Raw genomic sequence first — 17,870 nt, forward strand, 5'->3', positions numbered from 1 at the left:
ACAGACATGGCGAAACTATAAGGGTTCCTAGTTGACTACGGAACCCTAAAAATTGTCATTATGTAAAATCTCGGAAACTACGAAACCCTACATTGACGCGCTCTTGGTCGATTTTTCGTCTTAATGCTATGTAAGAGATAATAAAAAATTACACCTCCCAATTTATAATAAGTTTTTTTGCAAAAAAAATATTTTCACCACACCAACTGGTAAAGGCATTCTTTGCTATTCGAAAACAGATAGCAAAATTGCATTTTATCCACAAGGGGGCAAAGTAATTTCATGCAAATTTTAACCCGATGTCTTAATATGTCTGCTAGATTTTACCCTATAAATGATGATTTTGAATCAAAAATATTGAATAAATTGATGAATTTGATTTGTTTTGATGTTTTATAGTCAGTATTTTGTTCGTGTTGGTGTGGTGAAAAATTTTGTGTTTCACTCGGTGGCAAAGTTTGTTTAACCTTCGTGCCTTGATACCCTCGCAACGCTCAAGATTCCACTTTTTGAACCACTCGCTACGCTCGCGGTTCAATATTGGAATCTTTCGCTTGCTCAGGTATCAATATTGGCACGTGCGGTTAAACAACTACTTTGCCCCTTGTAAAACAAATAACTATTATTGCTCTCCGAGACATTTTTAAAAACCCCTGACTCAATGGGTATACGACGTTTCATAACAGAGTTCCTATGATCACCTTTCTGCTCCATCATCAGATTAGCTCCATGATACCATAATATTGCATTGTCACTTGATTTACATAGGTGTGCAAAATTTCAGCTCAATTGGAAACCGGAAAGTGGGTCAAATTTAGCTTCTACGTTTTGACTCAAACTAACATACCTACTAACAAGGCAAGTTGAATAAAAGCTTGTATAAAGGCTCGTTTTCGTGAACTGTCAAATCACCTCATACAATTTACGGCTGTAAGGCAACCAGGTAGGGTTTATTATTGCACTTTAATTACATATTAATGATTTCTAGCCCGTAAGATATATATTTGATTTAACAATGGATAGATATTTATGCGGGTGAAAGTGTAATTTAGGTTTTTATAAAGAATCAAATATTTTTAAGCGACCCGATCAGATATGTATGCGGATAAGGACCCTCCCACATCTACCGTCTTGCGATCGTAGCGTCGGGCCAACTGTATGGTTAAGCCGCGCTGACGCGGCGTCTTTTTCCATACAGTTGGCCCGACGCTATACGCTCGCGAGACGCTAGAAAGAGAGACGATGTTTTTGCCGGTCACGGAGCATCACAAATTTTTGCCGGGAACATGTCGTCATATACTTATGTTATGGCCCACTATAGAAAATCAGATATTTTTGCACGGCTGTTCATAGTCATTTATGCTGGTCACCAGCTGGTGTTCCATGAATATTTGGTTTAGTTGAGTGGAGAAGTGCCATTCAAAACAAGCGCTTTGTAAACAACGATGTATTTAGGTGATTTATAATTATTATTGTTTTTTAACTTACGGTTACGTGTTCGCGGTATGCACAGAGTAAATCTTTAATGAAATTGAGTCATTTTTTTTATATACACAATTAAATTTGAACCAGAATCACTATACCTATACCCGCTCGCATTCCCCTTTTTTCTATTCTAAGTAAGAATCGATTAATACGTATCTGAATATGTATGAATAAATTAAATTGTAATTGTTTACATACAATGCTGTGAAGTTTGGTTGACAAAATTTGACGTAGGTACTGTCATATATATTTTTAAAATGACGTACTGTTAATACCAGCGTAATGAAAATGTATTCCAATGAGTAAATCAAAACATTAAACTTTTTTCAATTTAACCGAACTAGAATGAAATCATTTATACTCATTCGGTTGTGTTCGTTATTTTCTTTGATAATGTGATATATTTTTATTTATTTTTTATGCACAAGCCATGCACCTTTAAATTTTAAATGAGATTGGATCTCCACCTGACATATTTGATTTACCCTATTTATTTTGAGCACAGTTTTACACTGGTATGGTTTTTCGTGTACGTACACTATTTTCTGTCAAAATATTTGTCAAATTTAATTGTCAACGCGGAGCGACCGGCGACACGTCTGCCTCCGACGAGCCGCTCACGGCATCTAATCGAAAGGAGAATTCTGACAGCAATGGCGAATGTATGGAAATTTTACGATAGTTTAAATTTAAGGTAAAATTTCTTTGTTGCCTTTGAGAGGAAAAATATAAAAAACCTCAAAACTTCTAGTCCATTTATCTGGCTTTTAGAATCACTTAATGTTATAACTAAAGTATTGAATTTTTTTAACAAAGTTTACTAAACGGCGACATACGTTTTTCTCATTTTAGGTCAACTTTTCCATTTATTTTATTTCATTTCATTTAGAATTAGCAGCATTTGTTAAACGAATGTTTTCGATTTAATAGGTTACAGTGGTAAAACAGTAAATAGTGTAGTAAGACTGCTCCTTTTCGCATATAATGTAAGTAGTTTTTTATCAATAAACATATATTTTTTTATTTCGATAATGCATTTATGTTATTGTTACCTGACTGCCGAGTAAGGGAGGTTATTGTATATTTTTTTAATAAGGTAGTGCTCAATTGTTTACCTATGGTTTATGTACAAAATCTTAACTCATTCCCTTTTACTTAAAAAATCCCTAATAGTTAGCTCCCATATAACCATAATCGGTCGCCGTTCCTACGCAAATCCTCCTATTTTGTGTACACACAGGTCTTCGGGTCTCAATGCTTAGTCGCAGTACGGTCGACGTTTAGTCGCGGCGACCCAAATGGGGACGATTGGTAACAGGCACAAATGGTCACAGAAGTGACAGAAGTGTGCACTACGCGTGCACACATTGTTACCGTTTGGCGACTACTTTCCCAAAATCATTCGTTCATTTCATTCTTTTCAAATGGCGACTGTCAGAGACGTCAAAGTAAAAAAGAAATAAAATCATTTGACATTAAAATGTAATGGCGTAAGAATTTGTTAAAGATAAATATTGTTTGCATTTGTAATATAATGTGGGCTAATTACCATGGCCAATTAAATTGCTCGAGTGATTTCATAAAATAAGTCTAAATTTATCAACGCGCCATCAATTTACCTCAGTTTAACTAGTAATAATATTATTGACTACTCGGTGTTTGCGTGTTATGTATATTGATTGGTGAAGTTTTAGTGCTCTGGTGCATATACTATACTGAAATAATAAAAATAATGCCTAGAAAACCAATAAAGTTGTTAAAATATGGATTAAGACGGTATTATTCCATGTAAAAAACAGTCGCCAAACGGTCACCAAACGGTCAACAAACGGTCGCAAAATGGTCGCAGCGTACACGCGTGACCGAAAGCAGAATGGCTTCTTGTATTCATTTTTTTCAGGTATCCTCAAACTTTATAAACAATTAAATATGCCGTCGTACTCAGTTGCCCTCACTAAAGAAGATTAAAAAAAAATTGTAACGTGCGTACCGAGCTGCTGGGTTGTAAAGGATCGGGGATCATATTATTATGGTCTTCTATAGAGCAACTAGTATTGTGCGGCATTTCACAATTGACACTTGTTGAAGTAGTCTTCATTAATATTACTATCAACATTCATTTCAGCGATCTGTACTTCTTTTGTCAAGATTTTTGTATAGATAAGTGTCTACAAATTTGTAATGTTAAAGAGACATAAATAAAACGTAGTAGAGTAAATAATGTGTTTTTTTGTAACCCAAACAAAATACTTGTAGATACGAGTGCGGAAAAGAGGAAAATCGATACGAGTAGCAATAAATTAATACACGAACGAAGGGAGTGTTTTAAATCGACACGAGTTGCGAATGTCCTTTTCGCACGTGTATCGTACGACGATTTTCAGTGCCTAAATCTAAGCTAAGAGTTTCGACCAGACAAGAAATGAATCATTGCTTGATTTGCTCGCACTACTGCGTTAAAAAAAAGCAGCATCTGTACTGAAAAAAACTATCATTGCGCAACAGAAATTCTATTAATATCACAGTAAATACTCTATTTCATTTGATTCCTACTTTTATTGTGTAAAGCAACACTACACTTCATTTTTATCAATAAGAATTAAAAATTATATATTTAATACATTAAGTAACTATAAAGTGCTTATCTATTTGTATTATCATTCTGCATTTTTCTCAACTTTCCCACATTTCTATAAAATGTCGAAGAGTGCTTAAATGGTCGTCGTCGTTTATTATTATTTAATTCGCTCATATTTAAATGATTCAAAGCAACCAGTCCACAACTTCACAAGACAGTTTGAGAAACCTTCGTATTTCAGATTGTCATTTGCGGATACAGTGGTTTAGGAGCAGTTCGGTAATCAGACCTACACATGTGTGTACAAATTCTGTCAATGTCACTGTCAGAAACCGTTCTGACAGTGACAATGACAGCCACAAATTCGTCCACATGTTGTTACCGTTATGTGTGCAAACGTCGACTAATAAAGTGTCGTTAAAAGTCATTCTGACAGTGACATTGACAGCCACAAATTCGTACACATTTTGTTACCGTAACGAGTGCACACGACGACTGCATTTTGTTATTGTATCAATACGGTCGCATTGTTTGCACGCCGTTACCACGCGTTATGTCACATTTGACAGTTAGTTACTGATTTGAAGATTTTGCGACTGAAATGGTTGTATGGGAGATACTTACAGGTCCTTTCCACATACTCAACGCTTTTTGTTAAGTACTTATCCGTTGTTAACCTAACCCCCATGTTGTTATTAGTTTACTACTAGTAGTATGTTTTATCTTAACTTTTTTAATCATACTCGCTGTGCCCAATAATTAAATCAGTAAGTAAACTTTTAATGAAGTTTCAAACCGCTACTTATATATTATTCATTAATTTAAAACTATTAAGATACAGTTACTTATTTTTCCGCTTTACTTCTATAGAATCCGTTGAAAGTGTTATCTTTTAGAAGAACCAAATCAAAACGGATAAATTGACCTACATAATGAACTAAATTGATTCTTCTCCACGCCTTGGCATTGGGTAATTACTAATAATACTTACCTATTCAGAACACGATTTGGACACGAGTACATACTAATAAAATTATATGAATATCCTAATGACAAGAAATATAATAGTTACCACCATCGAAGATAGACTTGAAAGAGCAATTTGTAACAAGTAGGCTTCATCTTGGTTTACCCTGGATTTACCCTGCTAAAGACTTAACTTAGTAGTTAATCCTGGAAATCTTTTTCGTGTCGATTTAAAACACTCCCTTCGGTCGTGTTTTAATTTATCGCACGCTCGTTTCAAACTTGCTCTTTTCCGCACTTGTATCGTTATATACTTACTGTATTCAATTACATAAAATCCAAATATTCACTTTGTAATAATTATGTTATCGTTGACGTAATTAAATCTGTGAGATAATCAATCATGTATATAGTCTGCTGAAAGCTTATCTCAAGCGTTCTGCCAACATTGTATATTTTAGTTTAGGAGATCGAACAGACCATGAACAGACTCAAACACGTCCGACTTCCGCATAGATGTTTCGTAATTCGATGAAGGGAGTCTTCATGTAAGTACTTATTGGGATATTTTAACGAAAAACGGGGAACGTGATATGTTATAGACACTGTGAAACATTACAGACAGATCAATATATACTAAACTTAGCAATTGGTAAATGAATTACCTACTTAGGTATTTTGAGATTGTGTTGAACATAAATAATAATAATAAAATAATAAGGCTGTTTAAATATCAATACACACGTGTCAAATGTATTTCTTTATCGCGTTGCCGATATACCTACATATAATTATTTACAATAAACATATAACATTTTATGTGTTTCTAACTTTAATGATATATAATGACATAATCTAGGTAATAATCAGGTTAAAAGGTTAATAAAAATACAAAATAGAAACTGTATTTAGCTGATAATAATACAACAGTATTACAACAGTAATACAACAGTACAACAGATAACAATCTGCGCTGATAACCTTTTTATCTAAACGCAGATATATTCAATTAAAACATTCTATATACTTACTGGAATAAAATGGATGATGGTAGTAGGCTTGAAATTAAGTAGGTACTCGTATGTCTATGTACATACCTAAATCTGCATGAGAGAGCAATTTATCATACATACCCTATGTACATAAATATACTGTAGGTATGTTACAAAAAACTGTCTAACTACTCTAACCAATACCCATCATTCATTATGTTGAATAGTGCGGGCAGAATTATTAGGTAACTATTTACCTATTTGCAATATATTCTGTGTCTGGAGCGTTGTGAGGGTTTCAAGGAACAAAGGTTAAACAAACTTTGCTACCGAGTGAAACATTTTTCACCACACCAACATGAATAAAATACCTACTAATTTTAAAACATCAAACTAAATCAAATCCATCAATCTATTAAACACCTATTTATGATTCAAAATCATCATTTATAGGTAAAATCCAATTTAAGACATCAAGTTAAGATTTGTATATCATTCCTTTGCACTCATGTGGATAAAGTGCAATTTTGCTATCCCATTTCGAATAATCAAGAGAGATATTACCAGTTGGTGTGGTGAAAATGGGTCTCTATTGGTTCCCATAATTTTTTTAGTCCGATTTTTACAATCCATAACGTTGTTAGTCATAATTTTTAATAGTCTTATTATCATTAGTCATAAAGTTGAATGTCAGAAATTGGAGGTCAGATTTTTGCAAGTCATCATTATTGTTAGTCATAAACATTGTTTGGCATAATAATCAAATTGCATTTTGTATTATGGACATAATGTTGAAAGCAATAAACATGTTTGTCATAATTGTCGTAAAGTATATTTTCGCAAGTAATAATGATTACTGTCCACATTAACTTTAATAATAACATTCAATGGGATCTATATTATTTTTCATTATAAGGAACACAAGGTAACTAACGAACCTACCCGAGAAATGAAAATTTTCTCGTTGGGCTCACTGATTTTCCCGCCATTTCGTCTTTTACATGTTATGTGTTTAATTTTTTCATGTCGCTTTTAAGAATATTAGGCCCCACCAGCGATTCGACGGGCTCCTATTTCTGCTCTGAATGACACAAGGTAACTAACGAACCTACCCGAGAAATGAAAATTTTCTCGTTGGGCTCACTGATTTTCCCGCCATTTCGTCTTTTACATGTTATGTGATTAATTTTTTCATGTTGCTTTTAAAAGTATTAGGCCCCGCCAGCGATTCGACGGAGCCTCGCTATGCGGGGCTCCTATTTTTGCTCTGAATGACACAAGGTAACTAGCGAACCTAGCTGAGAAATGAGGATTAAAATACTCAATGAGCTCACTGATTTTCCCGCCATTTCTTCCTTTGCATGCTGATTTTTGTAGTATTTGGCTTCGTCAACGGTTCTAATGGACGCGAGGTAAATGCGGACTACCAATAAAGTCATAAGGTATAATGTATCGATTGTCCACATTTTCGTTAGTCATAATTTGGTTTTTCTCAAAAACGCGTAACTTTTCAGGATTGCCATAAAACAAACCTAACCTAACCTATCTATAGGTGACCCTAATGAAACCGTTTCAGAATTATGACTAATGATAATCTGGCTAACAAAGGGATCCGTTTTAAATGTTATATTCATCAACTTTCGTGATTCTAAGATTATAGTATTCTATAATATGGGTTGTTAACGTTAGAACTATTAAACGTTATTCGTAACAAAGATTATGACTTATGAGGTTTATGCCTTAAAACTGTATGCAGAAAAATCAGTAGGGCTTCAAAAAATATGCCTAGTAATATTTCTGGATAATTATTGTTATGCCTTTCAATTTTATACTCATCAACTTTATGACTTTTAAGGTTATGGCATCCAATATTATGGGTTGTTAATGTTAGTACCATTAAGCATTATTCGTAACAAAAATTATGACTAGTGATGTTTATGACCACAAAATATATGAATAACAACTTATGACTAACGAAATTCTGACCAAAAAGTTTATGGGAAAGAAAGGGGCCCCGGTGAAAATACAATTTGAATGGCAACCTGCACAATCTTCACATCCGGAAGTTTCGTGGATCATTCACAGCGGCATGTGATTCGAGTCACATGTTGCGTGAAATTTACATATCCGAGAAATCATGTGATCAGATCACTAATTACAATAATCTCCTTTTTTATTGCAAAACATGTATTTCATTAAAATATCCGTAAGATACGGCAATAAGTGATTTTTCACATTATCCAATCCAATATCGGATGTGAGACAGATTATCCTGATACATAATAATATGGTCTGTGTCAGTCAGGTAACAATAAACATAGGTAAGGTGCATTAGGGTAATTCAAAAAGTCGTCTAATTACGAAAGTCGCATAAAAATCACCATTATTTCCATCATATCAAGATTCCCCTTTCGGAATTACCAGAGCATTTCTGTCATTCGGAATTACCCTAATGCACCTTACCTACAATTAATGTATAACGATAATCCGTTTCTCGGCAACTATTACGAATATTATAATCACGTGTTATACATATATTATAGTATAATAAATAACTTGATAAACTTAATGGAGCGTTTATAAAGGATTATTGTTTCTTTAATCATATTAGGTGGTTAATAACATAGTTTAGAATATGTTTCTTATAGTAAAATTACTATCGGAAATCTCCATTCACATCCTTTTTAGATTTACTATATACATAGATAACTGATATGTTTTTCCATTGTATTTTCGGAAGCATTTTTGCATTACTTAAGTGAACCTCAGTACTTTTCAGACTAAAATAGCATAGAGAAAATACGACGGAAAACATGCACGCACATGTAATATGCACTCCATCTGTAGCTAGGAAAGCTATCAGCTACTGGACCTATGTATCAGCACAATTTTCTTTTCCCCTCACTAGCTCGGAAACACGTGTTTTGTCCTTTAATACCAGCGGGTAAAAACGCATTTTATCCACTAGTGGGTAAAGTAATTTGACCTTGAATAAAGTCAAATTAACTGCTTTAAAATTGATTAAAGTAGGTGAATCTAGTAATAAAGATGATTTACCACCTGTGGAACTACTGGAAGCAGTGATAAACGCATTTTTTGCATTGTAGTTTCCTCGCTATAGTGAGGGGAAAAGTTTTGTGTTACACTCGGGTGCAAATGTATTTTACTTCTCGTGTGTTAAAAAACTCGCAAGTTCAGGATTCTATTCTCGAACCACTCGCTTCGCTCGTGGTTCAACTATAGAATCCTTTCACTTGCTCGTTTTTCAATTCCACACTCGGCGTTAAAATACAACTTTGCCCCCTTGTATAACAAATAACTATTTCCCCTCACTAGCTCGGAAACACGTGTTTTGTCCTTTAATACCAGCGGGTAAAAACGCATTTTATCCACTAGTGGGTAAAGTAATTTGACCTTGAATAAAGTCAAATTAACTGCTTTAAAATTGATTAAAGTAGGTGAATCTAGTAATAAAGATGATTTACCACCTGTGGAACTACTGGAAGCAGTGATAAACGCATTTTTTGCATTGTAGTTTCCTCGCTATAGTGAGGGGAAAAGTTTTGTGTTACACTCGGGTGCAAATGTATTTTACTTCTCGTGTGTTAAAAAACTCGCAAGTTCAGGATTCTATTCTCGAACCACTCGCTTCGCTCGTGGTTCAACTATAGAATCCTTTCACTTGCTCGTTTTTCAATTCCACACTCGGCGTTAAAATACAACTTTGCCCCCTTGTATAACAAATAACTATTATTTCGTTGACTATTCTCCCTTAAACTATACCCCCTAAATGTTAACTTTTCCGTGTCTACTTGCTTTTTCTCTTATTTATGTCTTCTTGATCAACTGCCAGGTGGAGCGACAAATCGTCACTGCCTTCCTATGGTTCCTTGGAGTAAGTGCTACTTACTTCTATTTTGTTTTGGGGATGTGTTGTAGTTCTATGTCGGTGTTGGGATGGATGTAGTAAAACAGGTTCGAGTCAGTGATCGATATTATACCTATAGATAGACAGAGAAAAACCACTTTTCACAAACAACGGTTCCCTGATTTTTGGCAAACTGGACCTTATCGTGGGTGTGAATATGCTTTATTGGGAACCTACGCATGGCATGAGAATTTGATTGCACGTTGGGTTTGGGTTTGGCTGTTTGGTGGTAGGTATTTATTATCTGTCTCATAAGTCGTAACGTAAGTGTAAGCTGTTGCTTTTAACGTTATTTTCAAGGAATCTTAATATTGATAAACTATAGCTACCGCCTTTGGAGAACGTTTTGGAGATCGCATCAGAGTGACCACTTACAAATGTATTAAGTATTGCAATCTTAGATCTAGCACCTCTTTAGAAGCGAAAAAAATCATATTTAATTACTTAAGTTCCCTAAATTATGCCGAGACAGAAGCTATATTGAACCATGTATGTTAGTCCTAGTGTTTTTCTTGTGTATCTTTTCTAATGTCATGGCAATATTTCATGATTGTTATTGTTAAGTAGTTTTAAGTTTCTTAAACCAAAAGCTGGATTTTATGTTTTTGTAACTTTATTTCTGTTATTAAATTGTAACTGGTACCCCGCGATACAGGCAAAGCCTAGTGCGGGGAGTCGGGAACCCCTGCTGCACTATGTAATTTACTTTTCTGGAAATAAAGATTTTATTTTATTTTATATAGATTTTGTATATAGCTTTACGAATGTTTGGTTAAACGCAACGCTTAAAATTCCGATTACGAAAATTAGCCGCATGATCAGGATTCTAAAACCAGACGTAACCGGCATGGTCCAGTTTTAGTATTCCTAATGGCTGACTTACGGTAATTGGAAATAATGACGGCTTCGGAATTCAATGTCCTTCATTATATGTAGGAGTGGTCAATTTGAACAGGTACTTTGGTATCTTAACATTAGCTGGTTTTCAATGTACCTTGATAGTTTTAATAATAAATATTACCAAGCGGAACCCACGGTAATGTGATAACTGAATGGCATTGAATGAGCAATGCATAATTCTGCTGAAAAGGGTCTTATGACTCTATGCAAAAGAAGCATGAGGACTAAGGACCTTTCTCTACTGGAAAGTCCTCCCTGTCATTTCTGCAAATCATATTCCTGAATACTGCCGTTTTTATCGTCAAAACAGTTACCTACCATCAAATGCTGTAACTTTGCCCACCCTGCCCAACATTGCCTGGTAATACGATGAGTTGTCGTTCATTAATCATTAGTACTTTTAATGTTGCTGTTGGTTAAAAGTCAGCATATGACAAATTGAAACAGCTAACTCGTAAATAGATTAGCTAGTAAATAAAATTACCATAAAATTATGAGTTGAAGGGAATATTCCGATAGAATATAAAGTGTGCCACGGTCGAAATTTAATTAAGTAAATAATGATTGATAAGAAACTGAATTATGCAGTTTAGTTACTTACATTGTTGTCTGTTCTGGAAAGTTCTACGGTCCTACCGATGTGTACCTATAAATAATTAAACAGTTTAAATTTTGAGTTAGTTTTACTGAAACTCAATGACACGCTTTATTTCCTTCGTACTAGCACAGTATAATAAAAGAGTACTATCGTACAGTATGGCCACTTTCGCTCCCCGCTGTAAGTGCCGCCCACTCCCTCTCGGTTACCTCACAGTTACCGCCTGTCAAAAACGCGAACAGTCGGCCTGTCATATTTCACTCAATTACAAGCATAGTAGTATACGTTTCTCCTACACGAGCTTAGACTCTTTCATATATTTGATCGCCAGTGTCCGAGGTGTAGTACTAGTAAAAACACATCGTACCTGGTGAGGTTTATTTAAAGGTAAAGATTCTGATGAAAATCGTGCCTTAAATTTTATGAAATACTCTCTTTATCGGAAAATTATTCCTATAATGAATACTTACATATTTATAGGTATTTATATAACCGCCTCTTTTATTTATTCGTTTTGCGTGCTTCAATAAACCCAAAAAGTACCCTATATTGATTTGTGAAAAATGAATTTTTGATTTGATCAATATCGATATCGATCAAGTCGATACAAAAAAAATAGGTATGTTAGGTTATTATAAAAGGGCTCACTCTTGGCCCCCACAGACTAGCCAAAGGCAAAGACGTGGCCTACGATGGAGTGAACTCGCGCAGAAGATGCCTGCAATTACTTTTTAAATAATCAGCGGTATCTTAATTATGTCCAATGAACAATGATGTACAATACCGAAATACGTCAATGGGAAGATATCTCACTGGGTGGTGCCGCACCTTCAGGTCACGAGACTGCCCCGTTTATGACCTATCAATTTGCCCCAAATGGTGAAAATGACATACGTTACATAATTAATATTATTTTTCTTAAGACGGTACAGGAGGAGTCAATTCTCTATACAAACGCTTTCGACTATTTCCTCCCTGGTTTTTGACGATAGAGCAATGTTTTTTTTTTCAACATAGATTATTATTATTTTTATCTGTGTCGGACCGTTTTGATTTTTTTGATATTCTTATTTTTAAAGTCGCTAGAGCCCATCAAAAATTTCCAAAAACGGCCTTATTGATTATGGCGCAAAAAAAGGCGTGGTATTTAAAATTGGTAATAATAAGCAAAAAAAAACTAAACGGCCCGACACAGATTATTTCATTGTTATTCAGATTCTCAAATTTCGTTACGATTGATTAAGTTTTGAAGGAGGAAACAGTCGAGAGCGAAACTTCGATTTTGAAGATTTTTTTGCAATATCTTTTAACTGAGTTGTTCTGAATGGTCAATTTTTTTTTTGATAAAACTAGTTAATGACACTAGTATATTTTACTAAAATTCCCAAATTGAAACTTTCCAATTATTTTTTTTAACACTTTATTGTACATAAGACAAGTTAAGGACATAGAAATACAGTATAGTTATGGTGTGCAAAGGCGAACTTATCCCTATAAGGGATCTCTTCCAGTCAACCTTCGCTTCGTCCATTTTAGTATTTTCGCTCCTGTAGCGTATTAACAGGGTGTTGTTTACTGGATGTCCACTATTAAAGTAGGTAATATTTTTATCTTGAAAACCATGTCATGTTACGGTCAAATTCGCATAATGTGATAGACTGATAGTTGTTAATTCACCCCTTTTCGTTTTGGCGTCGGTTTTAGGGACACCCTATATATTAGCGACCTGCCGGGCCGTGCCGGCGTAGCCGAATGGCAATCGTCGATACATTCTTATGGAAACGTTATGTGTTTAGTATGCATTCACCCGTAGGTTTTATCACTTTAACTATGCAATGACAATAATCAATAATTACTTGTCAATAGGTCATCTGGGTATAACGACTATTTTTTTAAAGAAACATAGAGGTAAGGTTGTTTGGGCGTAGCGGGGTCTCTCAGGGCATGTCAAGGTCTTGTCCAATTATTATTTTCCTCGCCATCAAAGAAATAAAAGAAAAAAAATTATAACGTACAGTTTCTTCAAGACTAGTTTTGGAACGCTGGTCCAATTATTCCGACCAAGTGAGGCCTACCATGAGGTAAAATTTTCCACTATTCCTTTAACAAATTATATTACCAACAAAATACGTGCTTTCTCGGTGCCTTTCCTTTCATATTTCCGGAAATAACGTACGTACAGACTACAATAGATTGATAAGAGCGTCTGTATTTGTATTGGGATAGCTAAAAATTACAGTTCATATGCACATGTAGGTAAATAAGATTGATGGTATAATACAGGAAGCAAACTAGGTACTTCGTAAGATATTAGCTGCCTAGTTCAGTAAAATACAGAATACCCAAATGGATTTAAAAAAATGTCCTATTTCAAAACTAAATAAATGAAGAACGTTAGACCTAAACTGTAGTACCTATTGGTTACTGTTTCAATCCAGATCAAGTGTCATTAGTTAAGGAAAGGATCAGGATGATAACCATAAGGATGGAATCCACATTATATAAAATCTCTTAGCTGTTTTTAAGATGACTTCTTTCCTTTCAGAAACGACACCACTCCATTCGTCTACAATGGCACAACCACGCCCGTCATCTCCAAAACCCCGCTACCTCAGAAGCCTAACAACAGCAAAGCTGGCAGAGGCAAGGCCCTCAGACAAATACTAGCGTCCCTGGTGGCAAATCTGGGAACTATTAATACTGGCATGGCGTTTGGGTTCTCCGCTACAGTGCTGCCACAGTTGAAGAGCAATGAATCTAGTATACATATCACAGAAACTGAAGCCAGTTGGATTGGTAAGTTTACAGCCCGTGAGTTATTTTCTCGTCACACAATTTAAACGACATCAAAGTAATTATATTTATATCGGCATATCATATACATATGACTGTTACACAAAATCTTTCAAAAATTTCTCCCGAGTGATGACGGATTAAGAATTTCACCACCCTTTTTCCTCCCGGGGGTCCCGTAGAAGTCCCGACGAGGCGATGGGCTGGAAACCTGTCACTATCCCAATTTCGTTTTCTTTCGACTCCATAACTGCCAATAGTGGCATTGAAACTTTCAGTTTAGTGTGTCTGCCTACCCCGTTTGGGAACACAGGCGAGAAGTTTATGTATATATTTTGATTGCAGCTAGTCTCAGCGCGGCTGGTACGCCCGTGGGCTGCCTTCTGAGCGGCTACCTGATGGATGTAATCGGCCGCCGTCTGACACTCCTCATCACTGAAGGTGCCGCTCATCCTAGGCTGGTTACTCATCGCGTTTGCTTCCAACATCCCCATGATATATATCGGTAAGTATATTGTCCATATCATTATAGTTAGTCTATCGCCCATGGGCTCTCTGGCCGCTGGATAATTGGGTGTAAGCTTTTGTTGAAAGAGCGAAATTTTGCCTCTCAACATTTGCAATTACGATAGATGAATGAAAGTACTAGTATAGACGTTCGATTAAATAGTAAAATACTAGTAGTCCTCTGAAACATAGTTTTCCCTTTTTTAACCCCCGACGCTATAACGACGGGGTGTTATAAGTTTGACGTGTCTGTCTGTCTGTCTGTCTGTCTGTCTGTCTGTCTGTCTGTCTGTCTGTCTGTCTGTCTGTCTGTCTGTCTGTGTGTGTGTCTGTCTGTGTGTCTGTCTGTGGCATCGTAGCTCCTGAACGGATGAACCGATTTCCATTTAGTTTTTTTTATTTGAAATCTGTGTTAGTCGGGAGTGTTCTTAGCCATGTTTCATGAAAATCGGTCCACTAGGTCGTGGTCGGGGGTTTTTTCAAAATTATAATTTTGTGGTTAGGTTATATTCGAGTGGTTTAGGTTACAGAATATAAGCAACACATTTTTTTATATGGATTATTCCTTTATTATTGTGAGATGAAATGTCAGGGACATTGTACCATTTGTACCGGCAATCCAAAAATGTGGGACATGTGGGTTCATGGTTCAAGTCCCACAATTCGCTAGAGTTCATCAATATAGATTGATTTTTTTCATTGTGATTGACATCTGTGTTTGTGTACATTTCATAAGAGGCGTACTTATTTCCGATACGCTCTATTATTGATAATTTGAAATCAATATAGAACCACAGAATATATAATAGTACAAGTACAGAAGGCCTACTGCTTTGATGTTCACGAAATGCCGCCTTTTTAAATGCCTACAAATTTTTTACAAAGAAACCAGCCGCACGTGCGCATCGTCGGATGATAGGGTTGCCTATGGATTAAAACGAATTAATTACTTAGATAAAATTGTATACTATTATATTTAAGTCTTGGGTACTTTCTAGGTATATATACAGTATTTTGGTTTAAGTTCCAACATCACAAGCCTTACTGAACTTTTCCGTGGGACTTAATCAATAGTAGATCTGTGTAAGAATGTCCTATGGTACATAGTTTATTCATGATGTCTATTTAACTTAGCATTGTTAGCCATTCCACACGCGGACATCGCATATGAACCTTAAAAAAAATTCGTTACGTAAAATAACAATAGAAAGTGCGAACGTGCGTTCTGTAGAACGCGCGCCACCCCTGATTAGGCCGCGAACTCGCGGCCGCCGGCATGTACTTGTAGCACGGCGATAGAATCGCGGAGTGAGCCGCCCCTGATAGAACATGATTCGTAGCTACAGAACTCGTATCGTGGAAATTCAAGAGAGCCGATAATGCAACGAAAGTCGCTATTTCGCGGATTTCAAGTTTATTTAACCACGATTTATTGTACTACTTATGTGGATTTGAAGAAAACATACCCACGTGTAATCTTGTAAAGTGTTGGATAATGCAAATACATTTGGCAATGGTTATCGTGGAGTCTGGTCTTTGGTATATTCGGATTTGGATTTACCTACATTTACTGAAATCGATTCTGTATTATGGACTACTTTATAATAAAGATGCATAGGTACTTGTATAGAAAAAAAAACTGTAAAAAAACACATAAATAAAACATTCAACTATGATAGGCTGATAGCGTATCTTCTGAAATCACAGAATATTAAATACTGTGGGTCTAGTGAAAAAGGTTATAACTCAAATTGACTCAGTGAAAGTCCCACCTCGGACTTGTGACTTTTTTCACCGAGTCAATTTGAGTTATACCCTTTTTCACTAGACTCACAGTTATAATATAATTTATAATAGTAGGTACCTAAAAGTACTATACCGGCATTAAAACTCGGGGGACGAAAGCGGCTGGTAAAAGGTTGAAACCTAGAGTAAATTACATGGTTCAGATGACAGAGAAAGGAGTAAAGGGGTAACAAACAACATTTTATTCCCCAGGCAGGCTGATGATAGGCCTCGGGTCCGGGATGGTGGGCGCCCCGGCACGGGTCTACACGTGCGAAGTCTCGCAGCCGCATCTCCGAGGCATGCTGGGGGCGCTGGCCTCTGTCGGGGTCTCCACGGGTGTCTTAATATCGGTAGGTACCTATTTACTGCTTCATCATCCTCCTTGCGTTATCCAGGCATTTTCCGCGGCTCATGGGAGCCTGGAGTCCGCTGTGACAAATAATCCCAAGATTTGGCATAGGCACTAGTTCTACGAAAGCGACTGCCATCTGACCTTCCCACACAAAGGGTAACTAGGCCTTATTAGAATTAGTCCGGTTTCCTCACGATGTTTTCCTTCACCGAAAAGCGACTGGCAAATACCAAATGACATTTCGCACATAAGTTCCGAAAAACTCATTGGTACGAGCCGGGGTTCGAACCCGCGACCTCCGGATTGAAAGTCGCACGCTCTTACCGCTAGGCCACCAGCGCTTATTACCTATTTACTGCTTATTTTATAAACAATAATCAATATACTACCTCTTTTCCTCCCGTAGGTTTTGTGGCTTGCCATCTGTAACTCAGACTTTTCCGAGATTTTCTTTTAAGATAACACGTAGACTAGTCTTATCTAACCTTTAGTAAGTATATAGTACCTACGAGTCTACGAATGGCACGATTTATTGTATAATTCCGATAATGAACACCCCATACACAGATCGTGATCTCGAACAAAAACGTCACAGAAACGCTAATTGTTCAACAAAACTACATCTGTTTTCATAATCGCCACGATATTGTGCACAATGGGCACGCCCACAAAACGGCTTTGTGTACATGCTAATGAAAATAGGTACAATGCTTGAATGTAGATCATCTTCGTAACGATGTGGTTAATAAACTTTTCAGTTCCGTTGAGTTACGGATATTCGGCCTTTTGTTATTGACATAGGCTTTTTTTCTATATTTTTGGGTAATTTCCTTAAATAGTTGAGTCATTTTTCGACGAAGGCTAAGGCTATTATGACGGCGGCGGAAAATAACCGTAATGACCATAGATTAAATAAAATCTCTTTTCCCCTCACTAGCTCGGAAACACGTGTTTTGTCCTTTAATACCAGCGGGTAAAAACGC

General features: G+C 36.1%; 1 protein-coding gene across 1 annotated transcript in view; it reads left to right on the top strand.

Moving 5' to 3' along the window:
• The first annotated feature begins 2,454 nt into the window (after nt 1-2,454).
• The window catches only part of LOC125226461 (facilitated trehalose transporter Tret1-like), a 28,296-nt gene continuing 12,880 nt past the window's right edge, over nt 2,455-17,870 (top strand). Inside the window, 6 exon segments of the mRNA XM_048130446.1 lie at nt 2,455-2,471; nt 9,875-9,916; nt 13,993-14,243; nt 14,586-14,680; nt 14,682-14,745; nt 16,746-16,885. Coding sequence (XP_047986403.1) covers nt 2,470-2,471; nt 9,875-9,916; nt 13,993-14,243; nt 14,586-14,680; nt 14,682-14,745; nt 16,746-16,885 — 594 coding nt within the window. The 5' untranslated portion in view covers nt 2,455-2,469.

Source organism: Leguminivora glycinivorella, chromosome 5, assembly GCF_023078275.1.
Source record: "Leguminivora glycinivorella isolate SPB_JAAS2020 chromosome 5, LegGlyc_1.1, whole genome shotgun sequence".
Lineage (NCBI taxonomy): Eukaryota > Metazoa > Arthropoda > Insecta > Lepidoptera > Tortricidae > Leguminivora > Leguminivora glycinivorella.